The sequence below is a fragment of the Pygocentrus nattereri genome, chromosome 7, assembly GCF_015220715.1.
Source record: "Pygocentrus nattereri isolate fPygNat1 chromosome 7, fPygNat1.pri, whole genome shotgun sequence".
In the NCBI taxonomy this organism is placed as follows: Eukaryota; Metazoa; Chordata; class Actinopteri; order Characiformes; family Serrasalmidae; genus Pygocentrus; species Pygocentrus nattereri.
Window position 1 is genome coordinate 23,505,070 of NC_051217.1, and position 22,346 is coordinate 23,527,415.

At 40.5% G+C, this 22,346-nt stretch overlaps 1 protein-coding gene across 3 annotated transcripts in view; it reads left to right on the top strand.

Annotated features, from left to right (window-relative positions):
* Positions 1-22,346, top strand: part of LOC108431165 (F-BAR and double SH3 domains protein 2) — a 168,085-nt gene that overhangs the window by 23,451 nt on the left and 122,288 nt on the right. For all 3 annotated transcript variants that reach the window (XM_037540167.1, XM_017704151.2, XM_017704152.2), the window contains exon 3: positions 18,503-18,548. In XM_037540167.1, the coding sequence (XP_037396064.1) occupies positions 18,503-18,548 (46 nt within the window). The remainder of the gene's footprint in view (positions 1-18,502; positions 18,549-22,346) is intronic.

The window sequence follows — 22,346 nt, forward strand, 5'->3', positions numbered from 1 at the left end:
AAATGTAACTGGTAACCAGCGCAGGGTTGGTAAAACTGGGCTAATATGGTCAAATTTTCTGGTTCTTGTGAGGATTCTGACTGCAGCGTTCTGGACTAGCTGAAGCTTGTTGAGGCTATTGCAGGTCAACTGTCCTTTACAGTTATTTAAAATAAAACAGTGCAAAGAAGAGAGTTAGTATTTTACTGTATGAACCATTGAATTTTGTGAAAATATGTTAATTCCAAATCTAAGCCAGGAATAGGGCAATGAGCTCTGGGAATGACTAACACTTGTAAAACTTTCCACAGGTAAACCGGGAATAGGAAGCAGGTGATTGAGTATATCATTACTATAATAAAAGAAGAATTCATGCAAGACGGTATTTTGCGAAAAACTCTGTGAGCGGAGATTCCAACAGTTTAACCCTAAAACCCAGACTTACTGCATACGAACACTTATTAGTCAGTAACTACAGGGACTTCGGTGCAAACTGGCTGAGCTATTCTTAGGTTATAGAAGTGTATAATAAAACGAACGATGTTCTTGAACATGCACTTGCAAGAAATTTAGGAATTTCACATCTACAGTCTATAACACTATTAAAAGATTCAAAAACCAATACTGACTGCTTGTGACCTTTGACCGCTTCTGTAATTAATATAAGCACACAGTATTTGGGAATACTTTGGAAAACCCTCGTCGGAAAGCACAGATCAGAAACGCTGCCAACTTCTCTGGGCTTTGAGATTGACTGTTGCAAAGTGTGTGTGTGTGTGAAACAATGTTGTGTTCTCCAGGCCAAAGTAACTGATTGTTAACAGCAGAAAGTCCAAAAGCCAACATCTGCCATGGTATGGGAGTGTGTTAGTGAGTGACTTGCACATCTCTAAAGGCACAATTAATACTGAGGGCTACATATGCATTTTGAAGCACCATATGCCACCTAGACAACGTTTTATTTCAGGGACGTCCCAGCATGTGTCAGGAAAACAAAGCCAAGTCATATTCTGCACGTAGAACAGCGTGGCTTCACAGTAAGAGAGTACAGGTGCTCGACTGGCCTGCCTGCAGTCCAGACCTGCCTATTATGCCTGTTAAAGTGTGTGTAGCATTGTGAACTGCAGTCTACAACAACAGAGGCTGTTGAGCAGCTGAAGAGTTATATCAAGCAAGAATGTGAAAAAATTCCTCTGTCACAACTATAGCAGTCGATGTCCTCAGATCTCAAACAATCACTGGACGTTGTCAGAAGGAAAGTTGATGTAGCACAGCGCCAAACATGCCTGTCCCAGCTTTTTTGGAACATGTTGCAGGCATCACATTTAGAATAAGTGTATACCTACAAAAACAAGATAATTTGATAAAGCTTTATTGTCCATTTCTGCATTAACCCTCGATCAGCTCTGTCGGTGCTCTAGCCAAAACTCGTATTTTCCATTTTCTTGTAAATTTTCAGGTTCTTGCCCATTATACTTATACTTTAAAAGCAATCCGCAAAAACGAAATTCAGATAAGTAAATGAGTGTGAATGAGATTGTTCCATTGGCACAGTGGTTTTAGCACTAGTGGATATGGGATTTTGGTTGCATGGAATGTTCTCCTCTTGAATATCTGTATCCGTATCATTCCAGAAATCTCAGGTTGGTCAGGCTCCGATTGTCACGTACAGACAGTGCTCTGTTTGTGATGAAATTTAAGACTCCAGCGCTCTCACTGGAGACTGCCTTTATGTTTGATTGGTGCAGATTTCTACAAACACTTTCGTCTTTTGGTTTGTCTCATGGTTTCTCCTCTGCTCTGCAGCTCAGTGGTGCTCACTGTGTGTCACTGGCTGTGTTTACAAGCGAGGATTTTTACTAATCCACGTTGGACGCGTTCTGATTATAGATTAAAACTCAGGTGTTCCTTATTTATTTAACTTCTATTCATCAGATTATTTACAGGATCACCCACCTTGTTCAGTTGGATAATTGTATTCCGAATGGCCTCAGTCACACTAGCCTATTCAAATTGAGGTGTATTCATGGACGTATTGTATTGCCGTTGAGCTGTTAGTCTGATTATAACTGATTATCAGGTTGAAGGTAAATGTGGCAACTGTGTGACTGTTCAGTGTGTGAGACTGCAGCCCCGGCTCTTAGAGAACCAGTGGTGTGAATCTGTGACCTTATATCCAATCGTTAAAGTTAACATCTTAATAGCTTGTAACAGTTAACAGGACAAATTATCATTGCCACACTTTTTTAATGCCATTAATGCTGCTCAGGGTGGTGCTTCTGCATGTTGTGTATGTAAAAAATCTTGGTAACACTTTACTGTAGGGTACCTGACATCTACATAAGCTTGTCATGACGACTGACATAGACCTACATAAATATTTATAAATCCCTATTCCAACAGATGTCATTTGCTATAAAGGTTGTATATGCCAGTTTTGAAAGTTAGCTAGAGTAGCCTTTATGACAGATGATGCCTTTTGGAATAAACATTTATAAACATTTATGTAGGGTTATGTCAGTTGTCATGGCAAGCTTATGTTTATGTCATGTAGCCTTATGAATTGTGCCCTACAGTAAAGTGTTACCAAAATATTACAAGATAAACATACACTATATAGACAATAAATATACTATATAAAGTATTGGGACACACCTCTTAATTATTGAGTTCAGGTGTTTCAGCCACACCCATTGCTAATAGGTGGATAAAATTTGGCATGTGGTCTTATTGTCTCGATAGACAAGCACTGGCAGTAGAACGGGTCCAAAAGAAGAGCTCAGTGACTTTAAACATGACACTGTCATATGATGCCACCTCTGGCACAAGCCACTTTGTGAAATTTTGGTCCTGCTAGATCTGCCCCAGACAACTGTAAGTGCTATTATTGTGAAATGGAAGCATCCAGGAGCAACAACAGCTCAGCCACAAAGCGGTAGACCGCACAAACTTCGACCACAGAGTGCCAAAGTGCACATCATGTTTGCGAGGCTATCATCTGTTGAATCATCACTAAAGACTTCCACGTTGCCTCTGGAAGCAACATCAGCAATCTGATGGATGAGTTTGGGTTTGGTGAATGCCAGACTGTCTGCCTGACTGCACCATGCCAGCTGTAAAGTTTGGTGGAGGAGGGATGATGATACAAGGTTGCTTTTCAGGGTTGTTTTCTAGAACCCTTAGTTGCAGTACAAGGAATCTTAATGCTTCAGCACCAAGACATTTTGGACAACTGTATACTTCCAACTTTATGGGAACAGTTTGGGGAAGAACCTTTCCTGTTCCAATATGACTGAGCCCCAGTGCACAAAGCAGCTCCATAAAGGCCTGACTGGGTGAGTTTGGTGTGGAAGAACTTGACTGGCCTTCACCGAGCCCCGACCTCAACCCTTTGAGATGAAATTAGATCGTAGATTGTGAGCCAGACCCTCTCGTCCACCATCAGTGTTTGACCTCACAAAAATTCTCACAGACACTTTCCAAAATCTGTAGGAAGCTTCCCAGAAGAGTGGAAGCTGTTAGAGCTGCAAAGAGGGACCAACTCCATATTAATGCCTATGTATTTAGAATGGGAGTCATAAAACCTCCTGTAGGTTTCCCAGTACTTTTGTCCAAATAGTATATGATAAACATCTGAAAGTAAATGTGTTGTGAACCCTTCGAAGTTGCAGTTATCACTGACGATAGACAGAGCTTGATTTTATAGGTATAATAGTCTTTGGAATAAACTCTCATTGCATTTACAAGCAAGGTTTTCTGCTTGTGTTGTAACCTTTGAGGGTTTATGATGTCACTGACAGAATATGGAAGGGTTAGTTGGTAACTTTATTTGGTAACTCTACTGTAGGGTGCTGTTCATAGGGCAACATGATACTTACCTAAGCTTGTCATGACAGCTGACATAACCCTACATAACTGCTTATAAATGCTTGTTTCAATAAGTGTTATTATTTATTAAAGTTACATTTGCCAATTTTGATCAAAGTCAGCTAAAGTAGCCTTTATGACAAACGACGCCTGTTGTAATAAGCATTTATGTAGGTATTATGTCAGTTGTAATGACAAGCTATGTAGGCATCATGTAGCCTTGAACAGCATGAACAGCACCCTACAGTAAAGTGTTACCCTTTATTTGAAGGGTGTCTACATAACATCCATAACATCTTACATAACATGAACGTTTAAATTTTGCATGATATTAATATGGATTACTCTTTCATTTTATTGACGGACCTTTTTCAAAATAAAAAGTCCTTTGTCTTATTTTGAAAATCTATATTATTTCAAGTGAAGCGTATAACTTCTGGACAGTCAAACATAAAAATGACCTCACTTTACTACTTTGGTCACTAAGTGCTTTGACAGGTTTGGCCTATACTTTGAACTGCTTTTTTATATTGGCACTTTGTTATTCTTTCCCTGCCCTGCGATGGACTGACAATCTGTCCAGGGTGTATAATAAATAGATAGATACATTTAATAAGGCAAATTTTTTCAAAAGTGATGGAAGTTCAATTGATAGAAATGCAGGTTATGTGGATCTTTAAATTACAATGCAAAGTAGTAGTAAAGTGAAGTGAGGTCATTTTTATTTTGGCTTTACTGAAAATAATAGTTTTTTTCTTTTATTTTGAAAAATGTCAGTAAAGTGACGTAGTAGTCCGTATTCATATCATGTAAAACATGTATACTTTATGAGTGTTGATTTAAACATTATGAAGCGTTTATGTAAGATGTTATGAATGGGTTATGTAGACACCCTTCAAGTAAAGTGCTACCAGTTAGTTTGATGCGCTGCTTTGTGTGGGTGGAGTTGAAGCAGCCCTGCTGTCAGGCAGGGTGGAGTTAATAGAGTAAAAGATGAATATAGAGGAGAATAAAGCGAGAGAAGAAGAGATGCTGTTGGGTTTGGGATTAATATTCCCCCTGTATTTCATATTCCTCTGTTCATTTAAACAGAGACATGCCCGTGTCAGTAAACACACGCCGCTCTGCTCAGCCGAGCGCAGTTATAAATTCTTGAACAGAACAAGTGCAGCTTGACTTATTTACAGCACTGAACAAATACACTGACAGTGTTTACTGATGCTCTTTCAGAAAAAGGAGAAAACTTATGTCAGAATGCGTGAAGTATTACCTCAATCCCCACAGTCACCGTCCAAAACGCCTCTCCTTTTTTCTGATTTTTGTTTTTCTACATTATTGAACGCAGCAGCTGTCCTGCCAACAGAGCTACTAGAGTCACCACAGCGCCATCTCTGTTGACTGATCTGCACCTCACCTGCATTAACTGACCCTCCTGCTGCTGTTGTTGCTGCATAAACTCAAAACTATCTAATTAACCATTGCTCCGCCTGTTTTTCCCGTTTTGTATTCTAATATTTACACTAACACTGTTTGCTGTCCGGTGTGGACGAGAGGAGGATGGGTTCCCCTTCTGAGTCTTGGTTCCTCTCAGTGTTCTTTCCTCTTGCTCTTTGGGAGTTCCTTGCCACTGTTGCCATTGGCAACAATCATGGGGATTCGGAGCTGGATGTTTCTGTGAAGCTGCTTTGTGACAGCACCTGCTGTAAGAAGTGCTGTATAAATAAACTTTGACTTGACTTGACATTACGGGATGTTCATGATCAATGGGCCAATAGAAGTGCTCCAAAATTACTTGGAATAAAAAAAAAGTTTTAGAAAAAGTTTTCACCCTTTCCTGCAAAGTTAGTACTTTGTGTTTTTGTTTGTTTGTTTGTTTCTTGTTATAGCCATAATATGTATTTTGCTGCTGTCAGAAACAAAACTTCATATCTCCTTTTTTGTCGTTTTTCAGTTTTTGGTATTATTTGAAAAAGGCTGTTGTTCTGTACATTGTGTGTAAATTTCATGATGAATGAACCAAAAGAAACGGCCCAAAATGACTTGGAAAATGTCTGGTTCCATTGGCTTCCATTAAAAGTAAAGTAGGTTTTTTCCTTCTCCTGTAAAGTTGTCAGTGCGGAAATAGGAGGTTCCAATAACAGCGACATGCATCAGTAGATATATGTACTTATATCTGTTATATGAGATACTTTAAAATGTGAATCTATATGTTACAAGAATTTCTAATCCTAAATCTTAACCTCTGGATCCTAAATTGTGGTGGTTCTGTACGTTAAAACTGTTTCTCTGGTTCTTCTACCAAGTCAGGAGAGTTTTGTTGGTTCTGTAGGTCAGAACTGTTTTTTTTCTGGTTCTTCTACAAACTCACGAATGTTTTGTCGATTCTGTAATCGGAACTGTTTTTCTCTGGTTCTTCTACAAAGTCAGGAATGTTTTGTTGGTTCTGTATGTCAGAACTGTTTTTCTCTGGTTCTTCTACAAAGTGATGTGTGTTTTGTCGGTTCTGTAGGTCAGAACTGTTTTCCTCTGGTTCTACTACAAAGTCAGGAATGTTTTATTGGTTCTGTAAGTTAGAACTGTTTTTCTCTGGTTCTTCTACAAAGTGATGTGTGTTTTGTCGGTTCTGTAGGTCAGAACTGTTTTCCTCTGGTTCTACTACAAAGTCAGGAATGTTTTATTGGTTCTGTAAGTTAGAACTGTTTTTCTCTGGTTCTTCTACAAAGTCAGGAAAGTTTTACATGTTCTGTAGGTCAGAGCTGTTTTTCTCTGGTTCTTCTACAAAGTCAGGAGTGTTTTGTTGGTTCTATAAGTCAGAGCTGTTTTTCTCTGGTTCTACTACAAAGTCAGGAGTGTTTTGTTGGTTCTGTAGATCAGAACTGTTTTCCTCTGGTTCTACTACAAAGTCAGGAATGTTTTATTGGTTCTGTAAGTTAGAACTGTTTTTCTCTGGTTCTTCTACAAAGTCAGGAGTGTTTTGTTGGTTCTATAAGTCAGAGCTGTTTTTCTCTGGTTCTACTACAAAGTCAGGAATGTTTTATTGGTTCTGTAGGTCAGAACTGTTTTTCTCTGGTTCTTCTACAAAGTCAGGAATGTTTTATTGGTTCTGTAGGTCAGAACTGTTTCACTGGTTCTACTACAAACTCAGGAGAGTTTTGTTGGTTCTGTAGGTCAGAACTGTTTTTCTCTGGTTCTTCTACAAAGTCAGGAGTGTTTTCTTAGTTCTGTAGGTCAGAGCTGTTTTTCTCTGGTTCTACTACAAAGTCAGGAGAGTTTTGTTGGTTCTGTAGGTTAGAACTGTTTTTCACTGGTTCTACAAAGTTAGGAGTGTTTTCTTGGTTCTGTAGGTCAGAGCCGTTTTTCTCTGGTTCTACTACAAACTCAGGAGTGTTTTCTTGGTTCTGTAGGTCAGAGCCGTTTTTCTCTGGTTCTTCTACAAAGTCAGGAGAGTTTTGTTGGTTCTGTAGGTCAGAGCCGTTTTTCTCTGGTTCTTCTACAAAGTTAGGAGTGTTTTGTTGGTTCTGTAGGTCAGAGCCGTTTTTCTCTGGTTCTGTCTTTTCATGTTGTTGTGTGGTGATCTGTGCGTTGTTGTGTGTGGATGATGACCTTATTGACCCCGGCTTTCTCTCCCTCAGTGGACCATTCCTCTTTAATTAGATTGCTATCACTCGCCCAATACCTGCTGTGTTATCTTCCCTCTGTCTCTCCATCTCTCCATCACTTCTCTCATGCTTCTTCCATCAGCCAGCATTCTAAGCCTTGGTTAATCTCTTATTTCTCTCTTTCTCCCCCATGTCTGTGGGTCTGTCTTTCCATCTCATTCTTTCTCTCTTTTTCTCTTTCCCTGTTCTTCTTGCTGTCTCCCTCTTTCTCTTTAGCTTATTCTTTCACTCTTTCTCTCCATAACCCACTAAAACTGGCTTGTACACTTGGGGTAATGAATCTTTCTCTCTCTCTCTGTCTCTCTCTCTCTGTCTCTCTCTCTCTGTCTCTCTCTCTCTCTCTCTCTCTCTCTCTCTCTCTCTCTCTCTCTCTCTCTCTCTCTCTCTCTCTCTCTCTCTCATGTTCTCCTGAGCTTTTCTGTCTGCACTTTCTTTTCCTCCTTTTGTCTTCTGTGGCTTTTTCTCAGAACCACAGATAAACATGACTGTGTGGTTAGAAGCTTGAGTAGAATGTCTACACAGCTGTCTCAGTGAAATGGCTTTATGTATCATTTTCTTAGATGATTCATGCTGTAGTTAAACAATATCTGAGAAGATCACTTAATGCAGTATATACACCAACCAGCCGCCTCCTTGCTTCTACACTCATTGTCCATTTTATCAGCTCCACTTACTCTATAGGTGCACTTTGTAGTTCTACAGTTACAGACTGTAGTCCATCTGTTTCTCTGATACTTTGTTACTCTTCAGCGGTCAGGACCCCCACAGGACCCCCACAGAGCAGGTACTATTTTGTGGTGGTGTACTAGTGTGTGTTATGATGGTACGAGTGGATCAGCTGGAGTCTTTAAACACTGTGTAAACTCACTGTCCACTCTATTAGACACTCCTACCTTGTCAGTCCACCTTGTAGATGTAAAGTCAGAGACGATAGCTCATCTGCTGCTGCACAGTTTGTGTTGGTCATCCTCTAGTCCTTGATCAGTGGCCACAGGACGCTGCCCACAGGACGCTGTTGGCTGGATATTTTTGGTTGGTGGACTATTCTCAGTCCAGCAGTGAATCTTGCTCATAAAAATACCAATTTACAAAAGAATATAAAGAAAATTAACACAGTAAGTAGTATTTTTCCATTAATTCTGTAATGTTATTTTCATCATGTGGTTGCAGAATCTGAACATGAACGTCTTTAAAATGCAAGAAAAGTACAATCATGGGTTGCTGGCGTTGGTCTCGGCCGTATTTATTGCTGCAAGCTTTCTTCACCTTGTGGCTAGGATTGCTTAACTCATGGTTTCACTGCAGTGGACTGTTCCTCTCGATCAGTGGACTGATAATAATACACGCACAGCAGTCGATGCTGCTGTGGACCCACAGCCAGTGTATTTCTTTCACCGACCCCACTTTACACTCTCTAGTCCAGGGATTGCAGCCTAAATTTTAAGAAGAGCCAGTTTGTCCTTTCAATTAAAATCAAACCACCTTGAGAGCCACAACATCTATATATATTTTACTGAAGTAACATTTTACCATCTTGGCTGTAAACATGTCTCGGTATGTGCTGATGTGCTAGCACAGGCTAAAAATACGATATAAACAAAAACGCAGACTTACTTTGAGCTGCTTTAAGCTTTAAACTCACCTATAGCCACTTTTCTCGCATCTCTGGCAGGAAGCGTTTCTGCAAAAGTTGAATAGTTCACCTTTCTATGAGGCTGAGGTCGCGTCTCATTCACCAGCTTCTTGTTTGAATGTTCCCGTTCCACCTTAAATGGTGCCTTAGGTGCCAGAATGTAACTGCTGCACCATTTAAGGTGGAACACATGGATTTGAACAAGAAGCTGGTGAATGAGAAGCGACTTGGACTGGTCCCTACTGTTCTGAGCTTCTGTGATTGGAAGTTTTTTCTTTTTCTTCATATTCATCAAGGATAAATGACAAAGTTGACTTTGACTTTAGCATAGACAGTGTTGAGGTATGAGAAACCTATCAGAACTCATCCTAAAGTTTTCTCACAATGCATTCATGCTTAATCTGGATCCTCACTCCTCTAGATTAGCGCCCTCCACTCTCTGACAGAGGTGGAGGATAAAGCACGAGAACGCAGAATGCATACCATTGTGACGTCATTCTCTGACCCATATTCCTCCTGTTTGTGACCATTGTCTTACATTTACATAACAGAACATCTGTCATCCCAGAGTATTTATAGCCGGAGACTTCATGTTCTGGACTATTCCATCTGCATCTTGTTATAATGCTCCCCGGATTAAGAGTTTGGTGGGACTGACCTTGAATTATCCATGTATCTGTGTCTTTGGAATGTCTTGCGTGCTTGTCAGGGGTTTTGAAGCAGATTCCACAATTTATGGCTTGACTGTGGACCCTCAAATTCCGCAGGCCTGCTCTGTGAGCGTTTGTGTGCCCTGCAACAAACATGCTGTGGAGAGAGCCACGATGGCTCAGCTGTAAAACGTTCGAGAGGTCTTGACCTTTTCTGAATTCCTTGAACTTTCATGTCTGTACCAGGTCATAAAAAGGAACTTGCAGGAGCTTCCAAACCCCTTTGTTTTAAGAGAGGAAGGATTAAAACGATAGTATGTGGAAAAAATCTTTTACGTTCAGACTAAAATGCTTGGGCCCCTAGATTGCCAATACATTGATTTTAACCACTGGTGTATTGTGTGGAACATAATATGTAAATGTAAATTGGTATATAAGTTTAGGTATTTAGTTTACTTTGGGAAACAGCTTACATAGTCATCTAAAATTCACTGAGTTGAAGAAAGAAGAAATCTGAGAAAATTTGATTACTGAGCTAAAATGCAACTCTCTTAATCAGATTTCATGTTTACATGACCGTTTAAGTAATCAGATAACTGAAGAAATCTGATTGTGATCGGTTTATTGAGTGCATGTAAACACACTACAATGTGTTTTGAGTCCAGCATGTCATCATTTAGGCTTGCACATGTTTTATATAATTTTTCTCTGTTGCTTTAATGCCACTTTTTAAACATAGGAAGGTAGAGCTGGGCGATGTGGCCAAAAACGTTACCACTATAAACAAAATTCATATCGTTTGATATCGATACACTTTGTGATAAATGTCAAATCACTATTTTCGAGTTTGAAAGCTGATTTTTTTTGCTCCTGAGTGGTCAGTTGCTGTTTTAAACTGTCCAGGTTTTGTAATGCACGTTTTGTAATAGTCATAATTTAAGAAAGAAAAGATTATTTTAGCTGTGGGATGACGAGGCTCAGCTGTGCCGTTACAAAAGCTGAACAAGTGGCCAACCTACCTTGATACGAACAGCAAACATTGCAAACAGCTGACTCAGTACATCAGTGATGGATCACACGGCCTCACTGCCGTCACTCCTACAACATCCCTATCAGAGCCTATCACAGTACTCAGATACCAGCTAGCAGACGACTGGGTTTCTCTACTCTACCATAGTGTTTGAGGGGTGAACTGCAATATATCAACACCAGACTGACAGAGTCCTCCTTTTAGCTACGTTTAAACTGAAAGCGGTCGTTTAGCATCTTGTTTGATCTCCAGTGCCATCAGTTCGCCTTGTTGTGTGAGTGACCGAGCGTTGCTTCAAGTTAGCCAGCTGCTAAAAACAGCCAGCCTGGGAAGACAGCGCTCTCCCGCTCTCTAATACCTCACAGCTTCCTTAGTTTACTTTCTTTTAGATCAAGCTGTAACTGCATGAACTCACTGCTTTCTTTCACTTTTGTTGCTCAGGGATGCACTAATACTAAAATACGACTATAACAGTGCTGTAGTTGTGAGGAGCAGGCATGATTTAATGCTGGTATAGCTTGTTAGGATGTACGGAAAGAGGTGAGTTCGCTGTAGGTCAGCACAGTTACACCACTTGGTCAATGGAGACCAAGATCGCCGGTTGCTCCACTTAAACAGGGAATCTATAACTCCTTGTTTCAGATGCTGCTAAAGTATATTTGTCAACTCATTTCACTCGTCGTCCCCTCCCTCTCCAAAAACTCGGAAGTGCTCCCTCTCATGATGACATCGGAGTAGTGCCACTTTCTTTGCAGCAACATTTATTGAACCCTTCTCATCGCTCTGTTGAGGAAAAGCTATTGTTTTATCGCCCAGCACTATAGGACGGTATTTGGAAGGTCATGTTTGAGATTTATAAGTTGAGTAAATTCAATTTGTGGGCAAACTGTCACTTTTAGCTGAAAGATTCCGGTGATTATTTAATGGCAGTGAAGTTTGCCTCGAGGTGTCAGAGCTGTGACAGAAGTGTTTCCATAGTTTGTTATTTCCAGGCCTAGTCAGACACTCTAATGGCCTCTGTGTGCTGGAGGGTCAGCGGCGGTCGTGAGCCGGTCCTGCTCCTCTGTTTGGGGGACGCTGTTATAATTAGCTGCTCGGAGCCCAAGTGTAATTACGGACTTACAGTGTTCTTCACTTCCTCTTCCAGAGGATTCCTCCATATAGTCTTGCTCTCGTTTACTGCCTCACTCCTTTTCTCTCCCCCTTCTCTTTCTCTGTCTCTTTTCTCCCTCCTTTCCTCTCTCTCCTTCTCTCTGTCATTCTTTCTCATTCTCTCTCTTTCTTTCTGCCATTTCTCATTCTTTCCTTTCTTGTCACTCCTTTTCTCATTCGTTCCCCCTCCTCCTCTGTTCCTATCTTTCTGTCTTGTCTCTCTTTCTTGCTCTCTCTGTTTCTTTCTCTCCACTTTCTATCTATCTATCTATCTATCTATCTATCTATCTATCTATCTATCTATCTATCTATCTCTTCTCTCCACTCGTTCTCTTTCTCTCTCTCTCTCTCTCTCTCCCCCTCTCTCCCCCTCTCTCTCTCTCTCATTGTTTTCTATAATCATGGTCTTTTGATATGTTATTTCTCACAGTCACACCCTCCACTTCACCACCACACTTATGTGTTCATAGTTATTTTAGTTGAGTGTGTGTGTGTGTGTGTGTGTGTGTGTGTGTGTTCTCTGTGTGTGTGTTTGTTTATGGACAGTGCTTTCCTCAGATGATACATTGCACTTTGGGGACTTTACAGCAAAGATGGTGTGGAATTACGCCGATCGGTCATAACATTCTGACCACTTCCTTGTTTTTACACTCACTGTCCACTCTGTTAGATGCTCCTACCTTGGGGATCCACCTTGTAGATGTAAAGTCAGAGACGACAGCTCAACTGCTGCTGCACAGTTTGTGTTGGTCATCTGATGAAAATGGACAATGAGTGTAGAAACAAGGAGGTGGTCATAATGTTATGCCTGATCGGTGTAATTCATTAGTTTTGTAATGCATTGCTTTAACAGTAAAAGTGAATAAAACATTACATACACGTCTCATTCATAGTTATTTAGGAAGTTTAATTTGTCCTCATTTCTTTCCCAGCACAGTGATTATCAGGGGTTACTTGCCAGTCATCATGGACATCTGGTTACATCATGCTGTCACCCAGGCCTGTTACGTACTCGTTTGAAACATCAAATCTTTAGCTCTAAATAGCGCTAACTGTGTGTAACAGCATTACAAACCCCCTCTCCGTCTCTTAAAGTGTAATCTTCCCACATGCTCTCCTCCTGATCTCCTCTAAACCCAGACACTGTTCAAACAGACTTATTCACTTTGGAGCTCATTTAGATTTCCGTCAGCGGTTTTGGGCGCAGCCGCGGGGGGAGTGTTTTTCACACACGTGTAGTAATGTGTTATTAGGTTGCCTTTTTTTTAGCAAAGTAGGCAATTCTAGAGGCTCCGCCCAGCCAGAGCAGCAGTACAGAAAGCGGAAGGAACCGATACTTTAAGTTTCACTTCTCTGAACAGGCCCTCTTTTCACTGGTAGAGAAACCAGTCTGTGGTTACAGCTGCTGTCCACACTTGTTCACACCACAATTTCACAGAAGCACAGACCTCGGTGGAAAAGGAAAGCAATTAACATGCACTGGTAGACGTCTACACTTTGTCGGCTTTTACTTTGGCCCCAGTACATGTATACTCTCTCTATAATAACACCTTATGTACACCAATCAGGCATAACATTATGACCACCTCCTTGTTTCTACGCTCATCGTCCATTTTATCAGCTCCACTTTGTCCAGGTCACTTTGTAGTTCTACAGTTAGTTCTACAGCTGCCGCACAGTTTGTGTTGGTCCTTTAGTCCTTCATCGGTGGTCACAGGACGCTGCCCACAGGACGCTGTTGGCTGGATATTTTTGGTTGGTGGACTATTCTGTCCAGCAGAGACACTGAGGTGTTTAGAAACTCCAGCAGCACTGCTGTGTCTGATCCACTCAGACCAGCACAACACACACTAACACACCACCACCACGTCAGTGTTACTGAGGTGCTGAGAATGATCCACCACCTAAATAGTACCTGCTCTGTGAGGGTCCATGGGGGTCCTGAAAACTGAAGAACAGGGTAACAAAGTATCAGAGAAACAGATGGACTACAGTCTGTAACTGTAGAACTACAAAGTGCACCTGTACAGTAAGTGAAGCTGATAAAATGGACATATGGTCAGAATGTTAAGCCTGATCTGTGTGTATTTTACATCACTGATCAGCTCTCAGGATGGGCTGAGTTAGAGGAATGTTGGCTAATTACTGATCCCATGTTCGGGCTCAGCCGAAACTCAGCCAATACCAATACAAGCCGATCGATCCTTCCAGCTCTAGTTGTAATGTAATGCTCTAATGTAATGTAATGTAATGTGTTTGGTAAAAAAGAGATACGGCAAGTTCTATAAATAAACGATAAACAGAAGTATTTTACAGAACGTTAGGTTTAGGGTTTTTCAGCTCCACTCTTAAAAAAGATGGTTCTTCAAGGGTTCTTTAATAAAGTCAATTATTCTATTTAGAACAATTAGTTTTATATAGAACCATTTTATGCTTAAATGATTTTTTGCATGGTGAAATGGTTCTTCAGACTTATAATGTTTTATATGGTTATGTATAGAACCTTTTTGACAGTGGTTCTATTGACCACCTAAAGGTTCTTCTACTGTAACCAAACTGTTAAAAAAGATGGTGATTCGGATAATTTTTTAGTAAAGATAATGGTTCTGTATAGAACCACGAATGCTCAAAAAGCCCTGTGCACGAATAAAGGGTTCTTTGCAAGGTGAAATGGTTCTTCAGATGGATGGAGATTTTTTATATGGTTCTATATAGAACCTTTCTGACAGTGGTTCTATTTACCACCAAAAGGTTCTTCACTCTTAAAGATGATGGTGGCTCAAGGGTTCTTTAGTACAGGTAATGGTTCCAGTATAGAACCATTTCGTGCATGGTGAAATGGTTCTTTACGTTGATGGGGAATGATTTATATGGTTCCATATAAAACCTTTTGGAAAAGGGTTCTACATAGCACCAAAAAATTGGTTTTCCATTGTAACAACGCTCTTAAAAGATGTTGGCTCAAGGGTTGTTTAGTAAAGAAAATGGTTCTATAAAGAACCATGAACACTCAACAAACCCTTCACGAGATTAAAGTGTTCTTCAGATTGATGGAGAATGTGCTGTAGATGGTTCTATATAGAACATTTTTGAATAAAGGGTTCTACATAGCACCAAGAAGGGTTCTTCTACTGTTCCAAGCTTGACATCGTAACAATAGCAGAAGTCTGTTTGGTGCCAAAGAACCAATTTACCATGCAAAGAACCATTTAAGCTGGAATGGTTGATGATAGTAAGTTAGTAAAGCTTGAAGATAGTAGAACATTATCTTTACTAAAGAAGCCTTGAACCACCAACTTCATCAAGTGTGGATGTCAAGCTTGTAACAAGAGAGGAACCCTTTTTGTTCCTATATAGAACCGGTTAAAGTGTTTAATTCAGTGATTTCTTAACAGCTCCTGCTTTTCAGCCTCTGTCAGAGCATAAAGGGTTAATGCTGTACAGGCATTACGTAATGCTGAAATTCCTGGCTGTCCTCTGAAGCAGACAGACAGAGACAGGGCCTTTGGAGTTGAAGGCTGTAGTACTGATTGCCTCAGAGCTGCTGAAGCATTCCGGCAGCGATAGCAGCCGTCCGGGACGGACACAGAGAGAAAGGGAGATTTCTGCAAGGGGCAAAGCCATTAGACCCACTGCTAAATGAACAGCAGTGTGCGATTACACCACACAAGCCCCCCTGCAGCCCCCCACTGAGGTATGCAAGCACATTGCCATGTTTGGATTCGGCATGGCGCTCGTTTGGCCGATAAAGGGGTTCGCTGGGGTCTGTGGAAAAGAGGAGTTTGTGCGGAAATTCCTGCCTTGCATAAGAGCAAACTTACTAAATGTGCCTTTAACCCCTTAAACTCTAAACGCTGGGTTCTCTGACCTGGATTAAGCCTAATCTTGGACTACAGTTTAGAGTCAGTGGAGATTAGGTTTAGGTTTAGGGCAGGGCTATCAAACTGATTTTAGGTAATGGGCCACAACACAAAAACATAGAGCTTAGTAGGCCAGAGGCACTCACAACTCCTCATAAATGTGCTTCATCTGTGTCTGGGAAACTGGTCCAAGTCTGTATGTTGGTCTGTTTCTCTCTCTTATAACTAACGTGTCTTTTGGTATCATACTGCTGATTAGGGCTGCACAGTATGGACAGATTATTGCGATTATATTGTCCTTATTGCATTTGCAGTATATTAAAAAGACATTGTTGAGTCATTGCTGTGATGTGGGTAAAGTTCAGCCTGCATTATTTTGACTGAAGCAAGTGAATTCTGTTAGATTACTTGAACACCGTGATTCATCAAAACACCCACAGAAACATTTATCTAGAACTGTGATTGGTCAGGATGCTCGCAGCACAAGCCCATATTAGGAACTCCGGGTCTAAGCTGGTTTTCTGTGTGGGGAAAGTAAACAATGTTTTTTTGAAAATCGCCACATTTGCACCCCGATTTGTTTTGTCTCGTGTGCCATTTCTTCCCAGATATCGCTGGATCCTACTCAGTATTCTGATGACATCACACAGTCGCGCTGCCACCACTGTGGTAGGCAACTTGAAGTTCACGGCAAAGGCAGTAAAAAGAGAGTATTTGTGAAGCATAGTAACCCAGACATTTCAGAGTATTGCCTTGATTTTATTTGATTTGTTGCTGTAGTAATAAGACGTTTAAGCTGAAATCTGAACAGCATCCCAAACCACAAACTAGCGCAGTAAAGAGTGCGGCTGTACCATTTAAGGTGGAGTGGAAAACTTTTTAAATTGTGTATTCTGTTTAAGAGCTTTGGCAGTTTTGGTAGCTGTTTCCACCTGCAGGGTTGTAGCTGCAGCACCGGTGCCAAGACGAGCTCCATCATAGCACCGTCAGAGTTACAGCTTACCTACGACAATAGTGGGCAGGGTGTCTTTAATGACTCAGTCCATTATCATGAATTGAACCCTTCGTGTATGGCCCAAACTGCAATAAGGATTAACATAGGCACCATATATTATGCAGCCGTAGTGAGTAATTTACAGTAGATACATAGTAAGTCTTAAGCTTAGTGACTGAATGATAAGCCTAGCGTTCCCCTGTGGTCCGTAAGGGGATAACACCACTACACACTTCTGTGTCGCTGAAGGAACAGGAAACATAGCTCAGGCAGAGGCAGAGGCAGAAGCACAGTGATGGAGTAGGGAGGAAAAGAAAGATGAAGAATGCTTTTGTGTATTTAGTACAGTTTATTGGTATTCCTTGAAAATCACTGCTTCTATTCATGTTTTATCAGATAGAACCAGAACCTGAGTTCCCAGGATTAGAAGGTTCTGTCTGCATTTGACCTGTTCCAAAAAAATTATTTACGCATTTGATAGGATTTTGATATTTCACATTTAGAAAACATTTAGGGTGTCCGTCTTTTTCGTGTACGAGACATGTTCCACATATCAGATCTGCTGTTTGGACTGTAAAATCTTTGAAGCTCTCTCTCAAAACAGCTCAGAACGCAGACAGACAGACCTTAAATTCCAAGGGGACAATATATTGACTAGATTTGTATGACGCCGTTTTAGGGCCACTGTTGATAGAAATGAAAATAGTAGACTTCGAGAATAAACTCGGAATATTCCAAGAAAAAAAGTCATAATATTCAGAGAAGTGTAGTCGTGATGTTTTTAGAGAAAAGGTCACAATATTTCCAGAAAAGAAGTCATATTTCGAGAATAAAGCCGTACATATTCAAGAATAAAGTTGTAATATTTGGAGGATGAAGTGGCCTAACTCTAGGGGGGATAACTGTGGGGGGTCTAACTGTAGGGGGGCTGCCACAACACGTTGGGGTCTCAGTTGCTGTCCTGGCACCGGAGCTCCACTCACTCCTGTCTCTCTGTGGATCATTTTGATCTTCATGAAACTTCATGCCCTGTTTGAATGGGGGGAGATGAAGCCCCCGATAGCCGTGTAGACGACCTGCCTGAGATTCTCCTTCAGCAACACAGACTGATGGTTTTCTCCGAGTCCGTCCGGCTCTTTATTCTAGATAAATACCGTTTCCTCTGAGTCCGTCCGGCTCTTTATTCTAGATAAACACGGTTTCCAGCTCAGCCATGTCAGCCGGTTCTTACAGTAATACCAGGCTGGTGCTGATAAGCAGGAGAGACGGGGAGGCTGAGTGTTTCTTTATGGGGGAATTGATATGAAAGTGCAGCTCCACCAACTCAACACCACTCATTTAACACGAGGAGGAGCTGCTTCACTTCGCGAAGCCTTTGGCCACAATATTACGACTTTTTTCTCAAAATATTACAACTTTCTTATCAAAGCCCACTATTTTTATTTTTATTAACAGTGGCTCTAAATCGCCGTCGTAGATTTGTGATATTTTTACTTGTTAAGATAGATGGAACAAGACAAATGCCTGTTGATCCTCTGAGGGCAGAGATTAAGTGGAGTAAAATTGTGGAGGTAGAGAACATAATGGCTCTCCACAGGAGGGTTATGAATATGTATGAGGTCAGCCGAGGTCATTTTATAATGTCTGATGACTGCTCCTCTCTGTTTTCCTTTGACAGGACGTACAGCCAGAAGAAGGCTGCGCTGGAGAGGGACTACGCACAGGTAGGACCATGATGATGATGATGACTGTGTGTGTGTGTGTGTGTGTGTGTGTGTGTGTGTGTGTGTGTGTGTGTGTTGGTTAGGGTGTAAATGGCACATCAGAGCAGACTGGATTGATTTCCACCTTCACAGCATGCTCTGCGTCTCTGCATACATTTCCCACTATCACTTTCTTCTCCATGAAAACAGAATCATATTTGCGATGGAAATCTCACAATTACGCACATTCTTCTCAGGCAGCGATGGCGCGATTCTGCCTGTTCTTTTCTGACTTTGACACCAATGCCGAAACGTTTGTTGTCAGTTAAACTCTTTAAAAAGAGAATAAATCTTTATTTATTGATTTCTGAAATATGTTTAACCTCTTATTCTCCAGGGTATAGTTTGGTTTGTCCATCTGAATTTCCGTGACCAAATCGTAAGGCAAATTATTCAGCAACTGCATGAAATGCTAATTTTTGTTTATTTATTAATTTATTGTAAAAGTTTCCTCAAATGAACAGAACATGTGTTTTATGATCTACACACATCACTATACGCTTACTATTTACTGCTGAAAGCCAAAAATCTCAGACACTCTTTGTGTTATTTTATAAAAGTAATGTTTACAGAGCAGATCACTGAAGAGACGCCACCTGTTTATAGTTTATAGCCCAGATTTGGGGAAAAACGGGTCGACTTTCAGTAGAAAAACAAACTGAGTTCAGCTTCTTTTATTATAAGGGTTTAAAATGACATCACCATCTACTTGACTGGAGAGAAGAGTTACAGCCTCACATGACGCCCAGCTTCTGAATGCAGCTTATGAAATATGAAAGTTATGAAGAATATGGTGAAGTGCGTTTTGGAACCACCGATGGTCTCAAGGAGTTGCAGAGGTTAAAATATCTCTACGGAGCTCTAATTAAATCACAGAAGTCAGACCACCTAGAATTTCCATGTTCATCAGATAAAAGCCCAGTCATTTAGGGCCTGGGTGTGTCTGTTGCATTAGTCTGTTGCATAGGGCCCCACCCCCTTTACTCTGATAGGGTGCACCCAGAGTCCTAGTTTTTTGGGAATGATGATGAAGTATAGATCCTCATTAGAGAGCAAGCAGCTGGCATTGAAATCGTGACACCCTTAAATCCTTAATCTAATGAAATAACTGCTTTGTTGCAGAATCGGATTGTATTTGTTCTTTTCTCTCCTCCAATATCCAATCTCAGATTTCCCTGCAGGCGCTGTGTTCATTCTGGGTATTGGATCAGATCCATGTCTGGTTTCAATCAATCAATCATTCAATCAGTCAATCAATCAATCAAACTTTATTTAGTCTCGGAGAACGGTGAGGGAGTGCTCATTTACAGTGTTTCCGAGTTAGTACAGAGTAAGGGACTGATAATGTGTAAGAACATGTCAGATGATAAAAGTAAATGTATTAAATGAAGACTAAATATAAAAACTGAAACAGTAATAATAATAAAAATACATAAAAATATAATAAAAAATAATAAAACAAAAATTAAAACACATGAGATGCAATGGTTAATAAAATCAAGTCAAAATAAAACAAGAAGAAGCTAAGATAAAAAAAACTAATAAACACATTTTTTAAAATGACAAATATTAATAAAACAATAATTAAAATAAGAATATGAATAATAATGGATAAAATAAATAATAAAATCATGAAAATAACATAATCAGGTAAAACTGTTGCAGGCTGAGTGGAGTGGTTTTTATTAAAACACCCTACAGTTCAGCGACAGTGCTGATGAGTGTCTGTCTGGGTGACGCCTCTGCTTTGCCAATTAAGCAGCGAAATAAAGACTCATCAGGAGCAGATCGATGCTGGCTAATTAGCAAAACCTCAAACGGACATTTCCGCCCAGTCTGCCATCATCTTTCCGTGTCCTGTATGGACGTTGGAGAAAAGGAGGACGAGCGCCGCAGGCTTGTTTGACTGCGCTGCCGTCTGCTCGTCTTGCTTGTAATGAGCTGTTTCCCCGGGGCTTTGAATCATTGAAGTGTTTGTAGTGGTGAGCTGAGCGTGTCAGCAGTGCTGCTGAACAGCGTTTGAGCTGATTCTTGTTTTATTAGCATTAAATGTCGCTCTCAGACTGCCAGCTGCTGTAAAAGCTTATGGACGTTTGCTGCTGCTGTGTTGGCATTTCGACCTCATGTGATGTTCGCTGATTTGTGGGTGTTCAAAGGAAATCAGACAGTGTTAGTGTGGCAGATATGAAGGTGCTTATCAGTCAGTTAGTTAAGGTGAATGTGGCTTTAATAGAATTCACATTCTCTGAACCATCTGAGGCCCTTTGGGCTGCGTTCACATTACCAGGCTGAAGCCAGAAATCTGATTTTCTGCCCTAATGTGACTCAGATCTGATGTTTTCAGGGCTGTGTGGACTGTGTTGACCTTAATGTGATGCTCAGATCGGAATTCATATGCTTTCTTTACTGCGTCTTCATTCAGCATTACAATGGCAACAGCACGGAACAGACGTTAAAGCCTGTAAACGGTGGAAAAGCAGCTCATCTCACCTTTTTCTCCTTCGTCTGGCTCTAATAATGAAGCTGAGAGCTGATCAGAGTTAATGATCTTCTCAGCGAAGCTCGTTCTGCTCGTTAGTTTGTGCTGATGATGCAGTGATTCAGTCACGTGACATTACTGAGTAGGATGAGCTCATGAGGGTCTTTTCTGGACACCGGTTCATCACATTAATGACAGATTTGATTCACTGACCTAGAGTGTGAACCGTCGAGTCAGAGAGATCAGATGTCAGTAGTAATGGTTACTGTTACAACAAACGTGCATCACCATAAAGAGGGACCACTGTAAAGTTTGTTTTGGTGGGCCTGTATAGCAAATGTAAATATATGCATTTGTTTCTGTAGGCGTTATAGGGAATGTTCAGGGAATGCTGACTGATTCTCAGCCTTTCAGTACACAAAAGAATGCGCTTTAAGTTCTGATGTAGGCAGCTATTAGTGATGAAAATTGCTAATATTGAAAAATGATAACTTTGTATTTTGGTCTTTGTTTAAAAGAGGGGTTATTTAGATTTCAGTTTACACAGCCAGAAATAATAAAATGTCCACTCTGAGGCCACTATTTTAATAATAATATAACATAGGCATGTCAGAACAAAACCTCGTATCTCTGAAATATTAACTGTTATTATTAATATTAAAAGGAGAAGTAAAAAACATGCTTTACTTTTAATGGAAGTTAATGGAACCAGTCTTTTTCCAAGTCATTTTGGGCCGTTTCTTTTGGTCCATTCATCATGAAATTTACTCACGATGTAAAAGACAACAGGCGTTTTCAAATTACATCAAAAACTGAAAAACAATAAAAGTGGAGTTATGAGGTTTTGTTCTGGCAGCAAAGCAAATCAAATCATGTTTATTGTCACATCACATTTACACAGGTGGAAAGTGAGTGAAAATCATAGGTGCCTAGCCCCCTAATAGCATTTAAATACAAAAAATATCTAAGAAGAAAAAGAAATGTGTATATACACTGACTCTGAATACACACAAATACACAATATACACTAGTATTGCACTATTCCAATGTACAGTTGTACAGTAATAGGTTCTGAAATAAAACTATGAAATGTGCTGCTGTCCACATTCAATATGTGCAGTTAGTCTGAGGGCGATAATAAATGAGATGCAGGTTCTCAGGGATAGAACACTGATATAGAATCTTCCAGATTATACAGGATATGGGTAGAAGATGTAGAAGATGTAAGTCTATATGTGTGAGTACAGATTTGCTAGATTGAAGGTACAGTATGATCAGAG